Below are 18,897 nucleotides of genomic sequence, written 5' to 3'. Positions count from 1 at the left end.
TTTCAGAATGTATTTATTTTAGTGTGAGACTAGAATATTTGAGTGCAAGCAGCTGAACAAAAATTTTCACATCTAACCTCAGATATTAAAACAATACATTCTACTGAGAGTCTGGACCTGCATCCAACATACAACAGTTGGGAGCAGAGCAAGAAAGACTTGAGATAAGCTAAGCTGCTAACTGGAAAGATGTCTACTGGGAAAAGGCCTGTTCTAAGCTTCAGTTTTTCTCAATTTTAATCCAAGTGCAAATGATAATTCATATTCATCTTTCTGGATTCTTTTAAAACTTGTTAGAGCTCTAACTTTATTCAGGCTTCTCTGCATCAATTAGGCTAATGATGGGAACAGTCAAAATGACTGTGGCGAATACATGATTATTTGGTCAGAGCATGCAAATGAATTCTGCATAAATCTCAGAATTCACACAGTCCCCAAACATACATAAATATAAGACTGAATTCAGTATTTAAATCAAAGAACTGTGTGGGCACAGCGTTCTAATTTTTCTTCTGGTTTCTACTTTTATTGTTTTTTTTTATCCTGGTTTTCTTTTTTATTGGAGTACAGGGTCTGAACTCAGGGCTTCATGCTTGCTAGGCAGGTACTTTACCACTTGAGCCACTGCACCAGCCTTCAGTATTCTTAAGAAATGTCCCTATTAGGTGAATTTCTGAGATTCATCACTTAAATCTTAAAAGGTATATAAGGACTATTGTCAGAGTCACAGACGCAAATGCATACACATATACTTTTATAATATTTGCTAGGGTTGATTATTAACCTTCAATCAGGTAACAGAAAAAAATTTGAAAGATTATCAAAGTTTTGGCTCATTCATAAAGGAAGTAGGAAAGTTTTGCAAATTTTGGTGCACAGTTTCATTAATGATGATAATGTAAATGGAAGCTGAAGTTTTAGTATAAAATTATTGATGAATAAAATTATTAATGAAGGTGATATTTACATCACCTTATTTGGTCCCCAGAATAACCCAGCAATGTAGGTGGTATGAACCCCATTTTATGGATGAGGAAACTGAGACCTGAAGCTTGCCAGGCTAGAGGGTGGTAGAAACCAGAATGTCCATCTCTGATAGCTAACTTCCTGTCCTTCTACAATCCCATGGTTGGAGGAATGGCACTCAAAGACCTGTCCTGCCTGCCTTGCCTGGTAGAAATTCTCAACAAACATTAGATTTTGGATGGGTCATTCACAGTTGTTAGGCCAATATATACCCTTAAAAGTGTAGGCTGAATTTTTCATAAGTGATAAGCACTCCTCCATGCCTATTGCTCAACTGTCCAGAATTACATAAACTATAAGATTTCAGCTTAAAATCAGTGAGGTAGCAACACAACACAACAGGCTGGTCTAAAATTTCAGAATATATTTGCTTTGGAAATCGGCTTAGCTAATTGTCTGTTTGTAACACTGCATCGCACATGTTCACTTGGTCTATGTGCTCAGTATACCAGTAACCACAGGGAAGCTTTTCCAGCACAAAGACCTGTGTTAATTGCCTTTGCAGACTCTCTGCAAACCTCTACCCTGGTCCGTGATTTACTTTTTCTTCCTTACTTGCTTAGCACCTACCTCTTCCTGGAATTCAGAGACTACTTTACTGATGAAATGAGTTAAGACTCAGAAATAGGGACCTAAATTTTATGTTCTTTTCTCTGGTACCTAAAACTCAAAAATCTGAAAACAGGAAAACAAGCATCATTTGAGTACACACTAAGTATTAGAAACTGTGCCAAGCACTTTGCTTATTTTGTCTGCGATCCATACAATGGTGTGGGAATTAACATGGAGCCGGGAACATAGTAGATGCTTTACAAATCTGTCCAATGACTGAATGAACTCTCATGGAGGCTACTAGATGCAAAAACTATGGCTTAGAGTGCCTTGCTGAACAACCAGTGCTCCCTATAAAAAGTTGTGCACCATATCACTATCTTTTCTCTTGGTAATAATCTAGATGGAAGTGTAGCATCATCCTCTCTAATTATTTTGCTGAGTGAGACTCCTTTGGCAAAAATAGATACTAAGGTTCAAAGACCTTTGCTTAAAGAAATGGTTGGTACTGTAACAGGTACTTAAATTGCTTTTGCTGAAAAGTACAGACTCATTACTTGGGCCCATGAATTAACTAAAAGCAGGATAAAAGCTTGGCATCCCTGACTCCATTTTGTATTTATTTTTGCTTAAGCCATTCTCTCTCTGTAGTCACTTTGCAATCACCTTGGGTTCTAGGAAGGAAAGGACTAATCTATAACATCTGTATGACAAGGGACTGAAACTACATCTAGATAATAGAAGAGCCTTGCAGTTCAGAAGCCATACCCCCTTCCCCAAGTGAGGACAATTACTATTATGATGAGGCCACACCCTGGAGTAGGAATAATTATCTCATAAGAACCAGATTGCTCCCCTCAAGTAATGTCAGCGATAACATCTCCAAGGGAGAACAAGGACTGAGATGATGGTCAACCAGGCCCCACCTGACCAATCCTGACCACCTTTGACCATTGGAACACACCTGTGTCAGGAACTGTTTAACTATTCATACCTCAGCTCCCCCATCCCCCCACCCTCGCTCTAATTCTTCCTCTATTTAGATCTAAAGTTTGTGTCTTAATCCTGAAGTTGACTGAAGATGAACTCAAGTGCTGTCTTCCCACAGCATGGCCTGGGCCAGGTAATAAACCTCCTTTCTCTACCCTTCACCATGTCTCTTTATTTGGCATATCAGCCGGGGTCTAAACCTGTATGTACCAATGCAATTGCAATGACAATGACTGCTGTACTTTTCCTCTCACTTAGACTGAAGCAATTAATTAGATTGTTTAAGCAGAAATAATTCTCTCCACCATAGACTTGTCACTGACCACAATACTTAAAACAAACTGGATTGCAAAATTTGAGCAATCAATCCTGACACCTAGCATTTCCAGAAAGCACCAAATGGTCATGCTTTAATGAGCCCAACTGTCTCCCTTGTCCTTTTCCCCACCTCCCATCTGGTATTTTCAGGTTCCAGCCAACCACATAATTGGGTCAGGATTAGAGCCCTGGCTAGTGGGAACATGAGTAGTCCCCGGGAGTTCTCTGTCTATGCTCCACAGGCCTTGAGGGAGAGAAAATCAAATTATCATCTATATTGGTGGCTGTAGGCTTGTTGTGAAAGTAGGTGAGTAAACTCTTATATAAGACACAGTCTGTCATTCAACAGCCCAGGTGTCTGTCACTTTGGAGCAGTGAATGGACACTTGGATTAAGAGACTGTGGGACAAATCCTGGCTTGTCCACTCAAACTATGTCATCTCAAAACATGGAGATTCTATGCTGAGCCCAGATTTTGAAATCACACAAGCTTGGGTTTGAATTCTACCTCTGCCACTTTACCAGGGTCTGAAACTGAGGGCAAGTCACTTGCCTTTTAAGATCTCAGTTTTCATGTTAGTGAAATTAGAATTACAACACAGACTTCAAAAATTATTCTAAATGTTAAATAATACAATATAATTGTTTAGCACAGAGTCTGATACAGTTAGAACTCAGTACATGACAGGGTGCTAAGATTACTATGATAAAATCTATTTCCAATTTCCTTACCTTATAAAAAAGAAGGTAATAGTGGTGCCCTGCTTCAGATGCTCACTGATGGTCAGCCCCTCCCTGCCAGGGGAGGGGATCTCTGAGGGGATCCCCAACTGTGGGCCACCAGACCTGAGGGCCACAGGGCTGAGAAGAGTGCAAACCTTTGCAGTTGCACATAGAGGTCTAAGAAAAGTATGTACTCATATTAGTCCCCTGCTGCCAGTGCAATTCTGGCAGGGTATTTGGATTCTTTAGTATTCTGTTTCTACACTTGGCAAGTGCTCCTAGAGTTGTGCTTCTGGTGTGATAGAAAGACATCTAGTCTTGCTGTCAGAAAGACCTGGGTCCAACCAGTGGCTGGCCATGCATCCTAGGGCAAGATATTAGACTACTCTGACCCCCCAGTGTCCTTGTGAGGCTTTTGTGAAGATAAAATTGAAATCATGTATTTGAAAGCAACCGGCACAACACATAGTGCTACAGTTAATGTTCCACCCAAAATCTGTGTTAAAATTTAAACAACTTGTGAGGTATTAAGAAGTGGGTTCTTCAAGAGGTGACTGGGTTATAAGGGCCCTGCCCCCATGAATGGATTCGTCTGTTTGTGCATTAAAAGATTTAATGGGTTGTCATGATAGTGGGTCTGTTTTAAAAGCCAATTTGGCTCTATCTCTTGTATTCCTCCTCTTACCATGTTACGTCCTACAAAGCCTAAAGAAAGATTCTGCTGTCTCCACAAATACAAACACCGTCACCAGATATGGCTCCTTAACCATGGACTTCCCATCCTCCAGAACCATGACCTGAATGAATCTTGACACTTTATAAATTACTCAGTTGGTGGTAATCAGTTATAGCAATGCATAGTCAGTGCTATAATCAGATGGCATTTGTCCCTCAGTCTACTGCCCTTTTCCTGAACGTAGTCACCAGGTAGCTGTGGCATAGTCACATGTTTCATGAATGAATGGGTTCAAGGCAATGACCTTATAACACACAGGATTTGTTGAGCGCGCACACACACACACACACACACACATCCCAAGCTTTATTGACTTATAAATAAATTTCAATAAATTTTGGATAAAAGGTTGCTTTATTAAATTTTGTCAGCTCTTATTTTTGCACCTTAGGGAGGCAGGATTACATGAGTTAAGAGCAATTCTGTAGCCTGAATTCCAATCCCAGTTTTGCAATTTACGAGATGGGCAATTTCAGGTAAATCAATAATCTCTTTGGGCTTCAACTTCCTCATTTGTAAAATGGGGAAAATAATAGCATCTTACTCATAGGGTTGTAATGAGGCCTAAGTTAATAACAGTAAAGTCCTTAAAACTGTGTCTAGTATGCTATAGGAGTATTTTATTAGTTAAATGTGTTTACCATCTTCAACAAAAAAGGATGGGGACAATGACAACATTCATATTCTTTGTCTTATGGTTTTATTAGGATGATAAATAGAATCATCAGTAGAGAAATATTTCTGTAAAGGATAAAGTCATATACTGATGTGATCCATTATGAGATATTTCTATATCAGCTGTGGAAATATACAGCTGAATTATACTCAGGAGAAAGGTTAAAAAGGAATTATGAATTTAAAAAAATCTGATAAACATTTAAATTTTAAGTTGCATTAAAATTATTATATGAGGCCTTGTTTGTGGGATAAGATGGTGAGTTTTATTTTATTCCTTGTATTTTTCAATAGTTTCCACTTTTGTACAGTGAGAGGTTATTATTTTTGTAAATAAATAAAACAATAAAAATAACATTTTGAAATAATTAGAATCCAAACGAGAAAAATTAGCATAAATTCATTTATAGGTAAAAATTTATATAAAATAAAGACATTTAAATAAGTATATTTTATTTTACATAAAAATCAACATGTATTTGTGAGATGGGGCTCCTGTACTCATCAAGGAAACAGAGCACAAATAAATATCAATACTGCAGACACTGAACAAACTTCTTTTCCTAGCCAGCTGGAGCATGGTTCTTAAGCTAAAGATGGCTTTGCCCAAAATATGAGAGAAATAGCCTATTTAAGAATGATTACCAGCAGGTGGGAAATATTTTCAAGAAGAAGAGTGCTGGGAATGTTCCCCAGAGGGAAAATGATGAGCAGTTGAACAAATGAGTGACTTTTGACACGATTGGCTGCAATCATAGAACCTCGGGATTATAAAGGGGCTGAAATACGCACCCAATGTCAATGCACCCAATTTCATCAAACATACCCTGAAAGACCTAAAAGCATATATAAACGCCAACACAGTGGTTGTGGGAGACTTTAACACCCCATTATCATCAATAGATAGGTCATCCAAACAAAAACTCAATAAAGAAATCCAAGATCTAAAATATGCAATAGATCAAGTGGACCTAGTAGATGTCTACAGAACATTTCATCCAACCTCTACACAATATACATTCTCAGCAGCCCATGGAACCTTCTCCAAAATAGATCATATCCTAGGGCACAAAGCAAGCCTCAGCAAATATAAGAAAATAGAAATAATACCGTGCATACTATCTGACCACAATGCAGTAAAAGTAGAACTCAACAACAAAAGTAAAGGCAAAAAACATGCAAACAGCTGGAAACTAAATAACTCATTACTTAATGAAGAATGGATCATCGATGCAATAAAAGAGGAAATTAAAAAGTTCCTGGAAGTCAATGAAAATATAAAGGGGCTGAAAATTACATAGTTCACTTCCCCCCACCCAAAGTTTCAATCTTTTTTATTTCTTCCCAGATAGTCCATACGAGTTTCAACTAGTAGAAGGGTTTCTTTAAAGTGAGCACAAATCTGTTTTTGCCATAACTTTCTTTCTTCCACTTCCATTTCTATCCTTGGGGCCATATTCAGCAAGATGGCTCCTCCTACAGAATAGTTTCTCAGACCATTTTGATTAATTAAATCAGAACAACACCAAATGCATGTCATCTTGACATTCGGTCTTAATTTGAAGTAAACAAGAAATGGAGAAACACAGATTATAAACAGATAAGTACTAAGAATCATTGCTTCAAATATACATCCTTACAAAAATACTACAGGCTGTGGTTCAATGTCCCAACGCTCTTGTAAAACACTGTCAGGGAATTATCCAAGGGTCCAGGGGTTTAGAGACCCAGAGAACTATCTGCTGGTAAGAGATCCCTAGGCAAAAGCACGGCAGATGGGAAGGCTCCCTGGAATTTTGGCCTCTTCACTCTGACTTCTCTTCATATAGGTAAAAGAGAAGCTGGGGAGTAGTCAGTGACCTGCTGTCTTCCCCACCAAATACCATCTCAGCTGTGTGGCCACGGGCAGAGAATGATGGAGACCCAGCTTCTCTGGGTTGCAGTTCTCCCGCAGAGAACTGTGGCATATAACTTACACATTTTCACTCCACTTTGCAGTAGCTCAATCACTGTATCTCTTTGTCTGAAGCAGCACTTGAACACTCAGCTTTAGTAAGTTTTTACAAAGGTGTTTGGGCTGGGGATACAAGAATGACAGCCCTTTGAGAAGGCTGCAGCTCGAGACAAGTTGATGACTTCTTTGAACAAATATCATTCCTGCTTGATGTTTTTACTGCCTCTGCTTTTTAGGAGATGGTCAATTTCTGTTTTTTGGACAACATCTTGGTGCCAAAAGGACATTCATGGGGAATAAATTAAGCTGATGGTGATGATTAGAAGCTACTAGGAAAAATGAAGAAGTTGGCTACCTGAAGAATACTTCTGCCTTTTGAAAGCAGAGCTGAAGACATGTTTGGAAGAGAAAGTACATAATACTGCTAAATACAGAACTAAAAATCTGAGAAACTACAGGAATTGTGGGATGAGAAACAGGACTAAGCAGTAACAAAATAGCTGTGGGGTCCTTAGACCTCACCAGGTATGCAATAGCTCATCTCCCAAGCATTTGAATTTGGGATGGAGGTTTTTAGTTTTTAGTTTTTCCATCAATATTTGGAGATATTACATAGCCAGGACCTTAGCTCAATAAACCACCTACTTCTACTTGGCTTTCACCTGCCTTTCTATAACATTCATTCAGACATGTTGAACCTCTGGAATAAAGCCACTGAGTTTGCAATCAGCATGCACGGTGATGAGCATGCCAGCACATGGAGCTGCTGGAGAAGGTCTTAGGAATATAGCCTATGCAGATCTTTTTTAGCTTATGCCTTGCCACCATCACCAATTTTGGTAAAATCCTAATGAGCAGAATGAGAATTCTTTATTCATGTCATCTGTCACCAGTGACAATTTTCCTGTAGATCGTCAATCCCACTTACATAGTAATTTTGTGAAGTTTCTCCAATCTTCCTCTCCCCTCATTTCTACTCCCTGAAGAGCTGAAGAGCAAAAGGCATGCTTACCTCCGTTTGCTGGGGATGACACCCATCTCCTCACTGTCTCCCTCCAGAGTGACTCTCCTCGCTTGCCACCACTCATCATCTGACGCATTGATAACATGGAGAATATCTCCATATTTAAAACTAAGCCCTTGACTTGGCAGCCCACTGTCCTTGCTCTTGTCATAGTCAAACATTGCTCTGAAAGAAACAAGAAAAGACAGCAAGATTACTTTTGAGTTTTCTCTTGCACTGAGAATCCATCTTCTATTTGATATCCACTCCAGCATGACTTCCTGGGATTACAGTCACTGTTTTGGCCACAAACGGACATTAGTACCTGCTTTTCCTGCTGGTTGTAGGGGAAGCCTACAGGTCCTTAAAACTGAGGCCTGCTTCTTATCTTGGACACCATCACATGTCACAGGCAATAACGGGAGGCAAGAAAGTCACTTTGTTACATAATTGAGACATTTTTCCTCCCATTAGAATAAAAATTTAAAAATTACCAACAAGAGATAACAAATGAAGAGAAACATGCTATCTTTCTAAATAAAGCATTTTATGTTAGCAACAAATCCTCTTGGATGTATCAGCCTGTAGAACTCTTTCCTTTATAGTAGGGAAAAATGGTAAAAAAAAAAAAAAAAAAAAGAAAATGTCCACCCACAGTGACTGTCACTCTTCCAGACAATCAAATATTGGACCATCACTGATATTGGATAATTGATGGATTAATATAATAACCTGAATAAGTGCTTAAAATGGAATAAATAAAATAATACATATCTGTGTTTATATACGTGTATGTATAGATAGATGAAAGTCATTAAAACATCTGAAATGTTTCTGCTTCCATAAAATGCCAGGCCTACCTCCTCACTGCACTTACAACCCTCAATTGTAATTCTTACTGTCTATTTTGTGTTTCCCCCACTGAAGATCACTTGCCAAGCCTTTGCTAAGGCAAAATGCACTGCAATTTCTATGATTATTGGGGTGCAGAAGTTGGAAGGAGAATCAAATGGTGAAAAACACCTTACTGACTAGCTGTTATCATAGATAGGTGACTATACTGTCCACCTCTTGTTGTACCCCCACTCTCAAATCCTATCATCACATGCATACAGATTATGATTTTACCACCTCCCCACTTATTCCTTTAATTCCATTCTAAGAATTTCCTTGGAGAAAATGCTGTGCCATCTAAAATGACTATATATGCAAAATGAGTAGATCTGAGGAACATATTTTTCTAAAACCACTGAGAACTAAGTGTGGTTTTTTTTTTTATTATTATTTTTCCTCCATCAACAAAATGTCACATCTGCTGTCATGGTAACTAAAAAAGGACTGAAGATAGCATCTAACTCTCAAATATTGCAGGAGTTGAATTACTCACAACATAGCACTTCTTTCATCCCTAAGTGATGAAATTCAGGGAGAGTCTTTTGTCTGCGCTTCCCAGAATAAATAATTTCTCTTTGACCATCTGCTATCTTCCCTAGCAAAGGCCCAGACAGTGCCCCAGCCAGAAAAGGTGGGTGGGGTAAGGCAGAGGCTACCCTTGATGCTATCACTTCTTTGCTGTGTGGTAAGACATGGATTAATTAGCATTCTCGAGCCATGTGGTTTTTGATACAAAATTACTCCAATAACTACATTCACATGAAGCTGCAGTGAATGCTAAGGAAATGGCATGCATGAAGACACCTTCCCTTGGCAGGTGCTATGGAGCAGAGTCACATAGTGGTTAGGAAAGACTCGGGCCATACTCTTGGGGCCATGTCCTAGTCCTACTATTCCAGTTAGTTACTTGGACAAACTAACCTCTTGTAGGTTTCAGGTTCCTATATATGACATAGTGATGATGAAAACAGTGCCTCCATTGTGGAGTTGTGTAATGAACTGTTACCTAAGGTAATACATGTAAAGCTCATACTGCAATGTCTGGCACGCAGTGACAATGACTAAGTATGAACTACTTTTCTCTTTTGAGTGGATGCCAATAAAACTCCTTTCTAAAGATTCCACTCTGCACAAAACAAAACAAACAAATAAATCAAAAGTTAACAGGCTGAGACCACGATCCTTAAAAAGGCTCCTTCCAGGAGTGGCTTTTGGCTGACATCTGGGAACTTAAATTTGGGAAGGTTCCCACTAGTCCTGATAAGAATAGCTCTTGTGCCTAAACTGCACAAACCATGTCACTTATGCCAAGCACCTGCTTTCCTTGTGGGAGTCTGCAGTTGTGCTATGTTCCAGATAGAGGCTGCCTATGTGGACAGCAACCAGTATGAGCCCTGGATACAGAGTCTCTAATGAGCTTCCCTGGCAGGCAACATTTCACACCTGCTGTCACAATTTGAAAGTAAGCATGTCCTATGTGCCTTCTCTGAGAGAGGGAAGACTTGCGAACACTCACGCTCACTTCCTGCAGACTTTGACTCATGATCCTTTCCCTCTGCTGATTCTGCTTTATATCCTTTTGCTGCTAAGAACCCATGGCCACAGGCTTGAGTGTGCTGAGCCCTGTGGACCTTGTAGCAAATCAGCCCTGTGACTGATCTTGGGGAATTCCAATACACATTCTATAGGTGGAAAAGCATTTTCACATAGGCCACCTGATGAGTGGCTCAGTGCACTCCTGGGAAGAGGGAACAACAGATGGTATGACCACCTTTTCCCAGAGGAGGGAGGCCTACTGTCTAGCTTCAGGTTTTATGGCTCAATGGCAGCAATCCAGGGCTGGAGTCTGGGCCTCCATATCCAAGATCTAGTTCAGTGCCCTTTATCTTATCTTCCATTCAACCTGGGAGAAGGTGATGGTGAGAACCAAGTGCTAAAACCCATAGCAGTACTGACTACCACAACATACAAGCTTACTGGACAGCCTGGCACTTTGCAGTCATTGTCTTTTTTGATGTTATGACCCCTTGGGAAAAGGAGTCTTGGAAAGTTACATGACCTGCTCCAGGTGACCTGTATATACATTACAAATGAATATAAAACGAGGTCTGTCTGACTCCACTTGTGCCACTTATGGCTCAATTTCCCAGGCTGTTGCCCTTTGACTGTGACCTTTAGCAGGACTAAGGACCTTAAACCTTCTCTTCAAGGCTTACCCCCTTCCTCTATTACTTTCTGAAGCTCCTTTACTGCTTAATTCTTGCTCCAGCATTTCTTACCTTAAAAGTTCTTGGCTCCAGGCCCCTTCTGGATGTAAAGTATGTGGAGTGAGATGGAGAAGCCATCAGGAAAGCTTCCATGTGATAGCCAAGAAGGCAGTTTCTAAAGATGGTCAGGCTGCTTGGGTTTGCAACTTTTTAACTTGAGCAAGTTGCTTAACTTCTCTGGGTGATAAGTTTTCTTAAGTAAAAATATGGCACAATAACAGCTATGTCAAAGCATTGTGGTGAGGATTAAATGAAATAATTATGTAAAGTACAGCAAAACTAGCTTGACATTTACGAGTACTCAATAAATTGTAACTGTTATTCTGAACACTATTGGGCTTTGACCTCATGAGAGCTGGGTCAACTGAGCCACCCAGTAGCTATCTTCTGGACTGTGTAAAGACACTTAAATACCTACTCCAGAAGCCAGTTCAATACAGGGCCCAATGCAGATCTTCAACACAGGTGTGTTGACTCAGACACTGTTGAAAGCCCTTCTGTTTTGAGCCTTGGCATCCCCTCTTGTGGGGAGAGGAGGAGTGGAGGCTGTCCCTATCCCCAGCAGGTCAAACATTCATCCTGCTGTACTCTGTTCCATTCTCAACAGTCCTTGAAGGGAAATTTTCCACTCCTGCCTGTAGCAACAGATGTCCTCACCGGGGAGTTTAGTGACACACTCTTTCCACGAGCTCTGTTTATCTTGGACAATCTGCCCCTCTAAGATTACACTGATTCAGACTTGTTAGGTTCCTAAAACTAAGCAGCTGACACATTTCAGCAGCTTCTGGTTCCTTTGGTTATTAATGGATCCTCATATCTGAGAAAAATGCTACAGTGCCCCATCACCTAATTTAAAAAATGATAAGCTGTTTTTAATTTGCTTTATGTGCTAATTCATCACAGCAACTTTTATAAAATGCCATTAAGAATCACATTTTCTACTTAGGGTGCTTTTAACAAGTCCATTAGATGCATGGAATTTGACACAAATCAGGCAACAGCTTTCCCATTCCTCCTGCTTCTCCTGAACTACAGTGTTTGGTGGCTCCTTGCCAACTGGGAGGAAAGGGTGAAGTGGCTGCTCATTCTTGTGGCTGTAAAGCATGACTGTGAGACACAAGTGCACCCTACTGAATAGTGCTTATTAGGTGACCCACAAGGTGTTAAGCATTTTATATTTACTATCTTACTTAAGTTGCTGGGTAGGAAAGATAGCAGATGGGTTATATGCCATCTTCTGAGACAGAAAACACCTAGGTTTAAGTCCTAAGTCTGTAGTTTTTAGCTGTGAATTTGGGACATGTTACTTAATCTCTTAGATGATCACTTAACCATAAATGACATTCCCTGAACTGAGAGATGCAAGTAATGGCCATATTTAGGTAATAGGTTGTTGTGGAGATACAACAAAATGATACATATGAAGTGCCCAACAGAATAAATTCCACTTTGTTATTATTTCTGACAATTCTGCCATGTAAGCATTTTTTGATCTCATAAAGAAAATGAAATTCAAAAAGCTAAAATGAAAACAACTAGTGGTAGAGTAAAGATTTAAAGATGTGTCTGACACAGACTCATGTGCCTGCCCTTGGAACTCTCCTTGGAATTCCTGATAAAGGAATGTTGTACTGACATCTCATCCCTAAGGATGATGATTTGATAACACTTATGGTGACTCCATGGTCTACACTGCAAGAGAGTCCTGAGTAATTTATTGAGTGCAAATTCCATTCTCATAACTGCCCTGCAATATATATTTACCTTGTGCTACAGCTGAGGCAACACAGCTTTGGATAATTTAAGCAATATGTCCAGTGTCACATTAGGTATCAAGTATGAGGTGGCAGGACTTAAATCAAAACCTGTTGTCTCTAAGACCTGTGAACTTCCTGCTGTATGCTCTTTTACAAGTAAACCCCCTCCAACTCAAAACACTCACACTTTCTTCTTGAGCATAGACTGCTCATATTATGTATTATATATTACAGATTAATGTAATAACCATGGACTGCAGTAGCATTTTGTTTCCTACATTGATCAGAGTTTTGATGGAAGCAGCTTTATGACCAGGAGAGCAAAGAATGATGATAGTGAAGAAAACTCCAAGGACAGTATCACTAAGAAGAGGAAAATTACTTGATTGGTCTCATAATTACAAAGGATATGGTAGAAAGAATAATACCCCTATCATACCCTCCAAAATGTCTACACCTTAATCTCCAGAACCTGTGAATATGTAACCTTATACAGCAAAAGGGACTCGCAGATGTAGCTGAGGTTAAAGGTTTTAAGATGGAGCAACTACCCTGGATTATCTGGGTGGATCCAATCTGTCACACGAGTCTTTAAGAGTTGAAGAGGAAGGCAGAAGAGTGGATTGGATCAGACGATGTGACTTACGATGGACATGACCCACCACTGCTGACTTTGAAGGTGGAGTAAAGTGGTGATTTGCATAAACTTGGAATGGTTCTCAGTTTATAGCTAACAAGAAAGCAGGAACCCACAATGATAAGAATCTGAATTCTGACAACAATCTGAATGAGTAGGGAGTGAGTTCTTCCCTAGGCACTTCAGAAGGGGCACAGCTTGTTGACAGCTTGATTTTTCTCTGGTGAGACCTACAGAGCTGTAAGATAATAAATTTATGTTGGTTTAAGTTATTAGACTTATAGTAATTTGTTATGAAAGCAATAGAAAACTAGTACCTACTTTGGTATCAGACACACATAGGATGCTGTGTAACAAATACATAAAAATGTAGAGGTGGCTATGGAATTGAGCACTGGGAAGGAGGTGGGGGAATACTAAGGGGCATGTCTTGAACAAAAGATTCACAGAAATACAGAGTTTAAGGATATGCCAGTGAAGCTCCATAGCCTCCTTCAGAAATCTGGACTGGGAGGACGCTGAGGGTAAGAATTTGTTAGTGGAAACTAGAAAAGGGACCCCGGTTGTAGAATGGTAAAAAAACTTTTGGAATTCTGTTGCGCCATTATACAGAAAGAATCACTGGAGGCCAGATGGTGGAGTGGTAGGAAGAATAATGGCTCTTCAAGGATGTCTTAATCTCTAGAATCTCTAGAACCTTACATGATATAAAGGACATGTACATGTGATTACAACCTAGGGTTTTAAAATGAGATTTCCTGGATTATCTGGGTAGGTCTATTTGAAAGTAGAAGAAGAGGAAAACCGAAAAGAAGCATGACATGAGGACTGGACTGCCATTTTTGGAGGAAGGAAATTTATTATAGCAGCAATGTAGAACTAATATAGAGGACAAGAAACAGCACTGTTTAATAGAGGGCACGTAGAGGACACAGGCCACCAGTTTGAGGATCTGGTCAAAGATTGTTTAGAATAAAAACAAACACTAAGCAATAACAATAATCTACTGAATGACCAATACTGGCCAGGCCTTTTGCAAAGTACCTTTGCTTTACATAATTTCACCTCACTGAATCTTTGTAAATAGTTTGAAATGTAGATATGACTATTTCTATTTGCATATAAAGAATTTAGGGTTTTAGTTGCTTACATTTATACTTTAATTCCACAAAACCCTAGTTGCTTTTCCTGTTTTCAGACAAGGAGGCTGAGGCACAGAATAAGCAGCTATTACTTTTCCAGAGTTGCAAAGTAGTCTGTCCATGACTTCTCTTGTCAAACTTACTGCTTCCAGTCTTGATTGGGAATGACTTCCATCTCTTTCACTGGATCAGAAGCCACTGAAAGTCAGCAGCTACCAGATCCAGCCTCAGCTGAGTCTTTGCAAAAGCATTTATATATGAACAAGTGCATCACCGTTATCCCCTTCTATGCTGTGAACTTGTTTGGGCTGGACAGAACTTCATTTCCATGACAACTTTAGGGCCCAAGAAGAACAGTGCTTCAATTCAATTTCCTGTTTCTTGAGGTTGAGGTCTCTGATTGATTAGAGGAGACCTGGTCCTTACACCCGGTCCTTACCTTCCTATGCAGCAAGAGAAAGAACCAAACCAAACAAACTATAAAGTTTGCTCTCTGCATCATCCAACTAGGCCTGCCTTGGATGAGTATGCTCCATTTTCATATTGTTAAGGTAAGTGACTGTGGATACTGCAAAAAGTATAGTTGCTCTTGTTTTAAATATTAGAATCTTCCATCTGTTTCTTCTTCTTAACAGCATTCATTTACCTACTCATGCATAATGAATTAAGTGTTTTTAAAACAGAGGGCATCCTGGAAGTGGAAAGAATCTTGGATGGAGTAAGGAGAGCCTGGTTTTAGTTTGAATTTCAATATAATCCCACTGAGTGAACTTCTTTGGGTTTTAGCTTCACTATAATTAATAAGCAAAAAAAATTCTCTTAGGTGTATTCAGCTATCATGTTCTATACCTTTGTCTTTCAAGACACTTTGAGGAAATGAAGTAACTTTCCATGCAGTTGGTATTAATGTATATCTCATAGGACTGGGTATTGTGAGAATCACTTAGCTCTGTGTCATTTTCTCTATTGTGTCATCTTTTGCCATGACAAAACACCTGAGCATAACAACTTAGAGGCAGGAAGGTTTATTTTTGCAGAGGTTTCAGTCTGTGCTCTCTTGGCCTCACCACCGTGGGCTTGTGTTGAGGGAGAACATCACAGACTGGGAGCATATGGCAGTGAGCAAAGCTGGTCACTTCATGGCAGCTGGGAAGCAGAGAGTGATGAAGGGACTGGGGACAAGATAAAAGGGTATATCATGCCCCCATTGACCACTTCTTCCAAGTAGGCCTCACCTCCTAAAATTTCCACCACCTTTCATAATGCCATGAAATCAATATTCCATCAATGGGTTAACTCACTGATTAGGCCAGAGTTCTCATGACTCAAACACCTTCCAAAACACAGCTGCAGTGGGGACCAAGCCTTCAACAGATGAACTTTTGGGGGGCTGTTTCACATCCAAATCTTAACATTCATCAATTCCAGAACTCCTTCTTTCCCTCTCCCCATGTCTTCACTGAGATTTAATTGCCTCTTTCATTATATTATATTGTGATTTTTTAACCTCTGCATATTCTACTTTGTATAAACATGGGGGACATTAGAGGGCTGACAATGGAGATGATTAACAGAAGTTATTTTTGTTTTTCCACCTATCATTTGTCACAGGACAATTCCTGGAACTTCAGTGGCTTTTCTTCCTATGGTGGCATGAATCAGTCAGAGACAATAGGCAAGGAATGCCTGAGTGGTGTCCAGCATGGTTTTTCCTGTCTTTCTTAGAAAATGATGAACATACATGCAGTATTCCTGCCCATCAAGTAGGCGCACACTGGTCTCTGAGTAGAGGCAAACACACAGCTTGGTACTGGCTACTTGTGACCAAGGAACCCATCACATTACATCCCTGTGGGTAAGTCCTCATGTCCAGGTTAAGTTCTAGATAGCCACTTACCACTTACTTTCTCGTTCATTTCAGTAACTAGTTGTGTCCAGTGAAAAGGGCAGTAGAAGCTACCAGCAAGTCAGTCTTTGTGATGGAAATCACGTTAGCATCTGTCTAGCCTTGCTAAGAGGGCACTCATCAAGATACCCTTGTTTTCTTTTGAGTGACTACTGAGTATGCCAAGCCTAGGCAAGCCTATTATCTGTGACTCAGAAGACACTCCTCGAAAGGCAGGCATTATTCCTACTTTATAGAAGAGAAGCTTTGTTATGACATCAGGTATCATATCATATCAGATGTGATATGAATACAGATTGTGATATGGGTAATGCCATTTAATCATTAACAACTTTATAAAGCAGTTTTATACTCTTTAAACATACTCTTCTCATTACATCAGACTGTTTCTGCATTTTGAGAGGATTGGGAAAATGTCAATTTCTACTGTAGCCACCGTCACAACTGAAGATAGAACCAATTGGACAACAGAGGTTCTCACAGCCTGGGCCTCCCTGTAGCTGTGGCATTTTTATTTTAATCCAGGAACCAGCACTGTTTGCAGGACAACTAACTCTCTTTTTCTCTCCCCCCCCTCCCCACTGGGTCTCTAGTGCCTCCAACTTCCCTTGGGACATCGTGTAAAGATATTTCTCATGTCTGTAGGCCTGAGTGTTGATCATTTCAGACAACTTATCATTATAGTCTCCAGGGACAAGACCCACTGCAGCCTGTCTTCTCTCTTGCGGTGTCCTGGCATTCTGTCAGATTGGTTTACACTCCAGTGCTGAATGACAAGTCTCCCATCTGAGGGAAGTAGAAGCAAATTTGAACCTGCCCAAAGTCTGAGTTCACTGAACCATGGTGAATGGTACTTCAGGTTTCAGGGTTGACTGGGGCTACAAAGATTAATCATCTTAAAATCATTTTCTTTTCCCCCAAATGCCATCAGCTGGATATTCAGAAAATGACACATGGGAAAGAGGATCACAAAGGTCTGAAGAGCTCTTATGTTTTAGTCCAGTGTATTAGGCAATCTAGGCACTTGCACTGATTGAGATAGTTTAGAGAGGCCGACCCTGTCCCAAGTGCAACCTTTTATTTCTGATTAAGCTAAAAAGTCGATTAAGTTTTGACATTCACCTTTCAGGGTTTTACTGCCACTAATTAGCATACTTGCAGTGGAGAAAAAGAAGAAATAGTCAGAAGCTTTACTTATTGCTGAAACAATTATCATTCAAACATCTAAATTTATATATAGGCAGTTCATGTAAATATCATGAGATGGGGACATTATATAGTTCTGAATTCAAATACTAGACCAGCTCTGTGATTTTCAGCAAATTACTCCACACCTCTGTATCTGGGTTTCTGAAAATGCACAATGAGGGTCAAGAATTCTTGCCAACAGGATCCTATGAGAAAAAGGTAAGTAAGAGCTTTTAGCATCTAGCAAGCATTCAATAATTGGGTCTAGAATCTAAACCTCTTTCCTGTAAATTCCACCTGCTGGCTCTAGTATTGCACATTGGAGCACAAACAAAACAAGCACACCTCTGCTTTCAACAGCACTCTCGTTGAGCATTTACTGACTGGCCACAGAGGAGGTGCCAGATAAAATTCATTTTGCTCTAAGCATAGGAAAAATGGGAGAGAGACGTTCAGGAACATTTGGTATGAATGCCCCAAATCCTTAGTACCATTGTACTAGCAGTTTATCAGGATAAATAATGAAATAACCACAATACCACCTTACGTGGTAAGGAACACAATACGTTCCTTTTTTCCTTTTAGACACAGTCTCCCACAACTTGCATAGTGAAGATGGGGTTTTTCCGATCAAGAATTTTTCTGAACATTGTGAAGAAATTGAATTATCGACTGATGCATAGGTACATACAGTGATTCTGCACAGTTCAATCCATTCTTTGAAACGTCTGGCTTTGGGAACCCTTCCTGAATCTATCCACAGAGCACTGTTCCTTTCTCTCCCTGTGCCACATGCATCCCTGCACATGGTCTAATTGTTGCTCTCGAAAAGCTACATTTTAGCTGATTTGTCTGCAGGTATCTCTTTCCTTTTAGATTTCTCCTTCATGAGTATTACTCATGTGTCACTCATCTCTGAATCCTTCACAAAGAACCCAGAAATTTCATTACTAGAATTAATCATTTTTCTTCATCAAAATCATAATTTTGAAAATATAACAACAAAACCTCTGACTGAAGACAGAGAAAACAGAACTTCTGGCTGCTTCCACCGCTCAGCAGCCCTAAGAACTCCAAGTCTCCTTAAATCAGACCATGGAAGCCTTCACTCTAGTACATCAACTCCCAG

The 18,897-nt window shown here is 39.8% G+C and overlaps 1 protein-coding gene across 22 annotated transcripts in view; it reads right to left on the bottom strand.

The window, feature by feature from the left end:
- The window catches only part of Dlg2 (discs large MAGUK scaffold protein 2), a 2,025,432-nt gene that overhangs the window by 71,922 nt on the left and 1,934,613 nt on the right, over positions 1–18,897 (bottom strand). For all 22 annotated transcript variants that reach the window (XM_074081674.1, XM_074081712.1, XM_074081675.1 and 19 more), the window contains one exon: positions 7,987–8,163. In XM_074081674.1, coding sequence (XP_073937775.1) covers positions 7,987–8,163 — 177 coding nt within the window. The remainder of the gene's footprint in view (positions 1–7,986; positions 8,164–18,897) is intronic.

This window comes from Castor canadensis, chromosome 1 (assembly GCF_047511655.1).
Source record: "Castor canadensis chromosome 1, mCasCan1.hap1v2, whole genome shotgun sequence".
Classification (NCBI taxonomy): Eukaryota; Metazoa; Chordata; class Mammalia; order Rodentia; family Castoridae; genus Castor; species Castor canadensis.
This window is presented reverse-complemented; position numbering and strand designations above follow the sequence as displayed.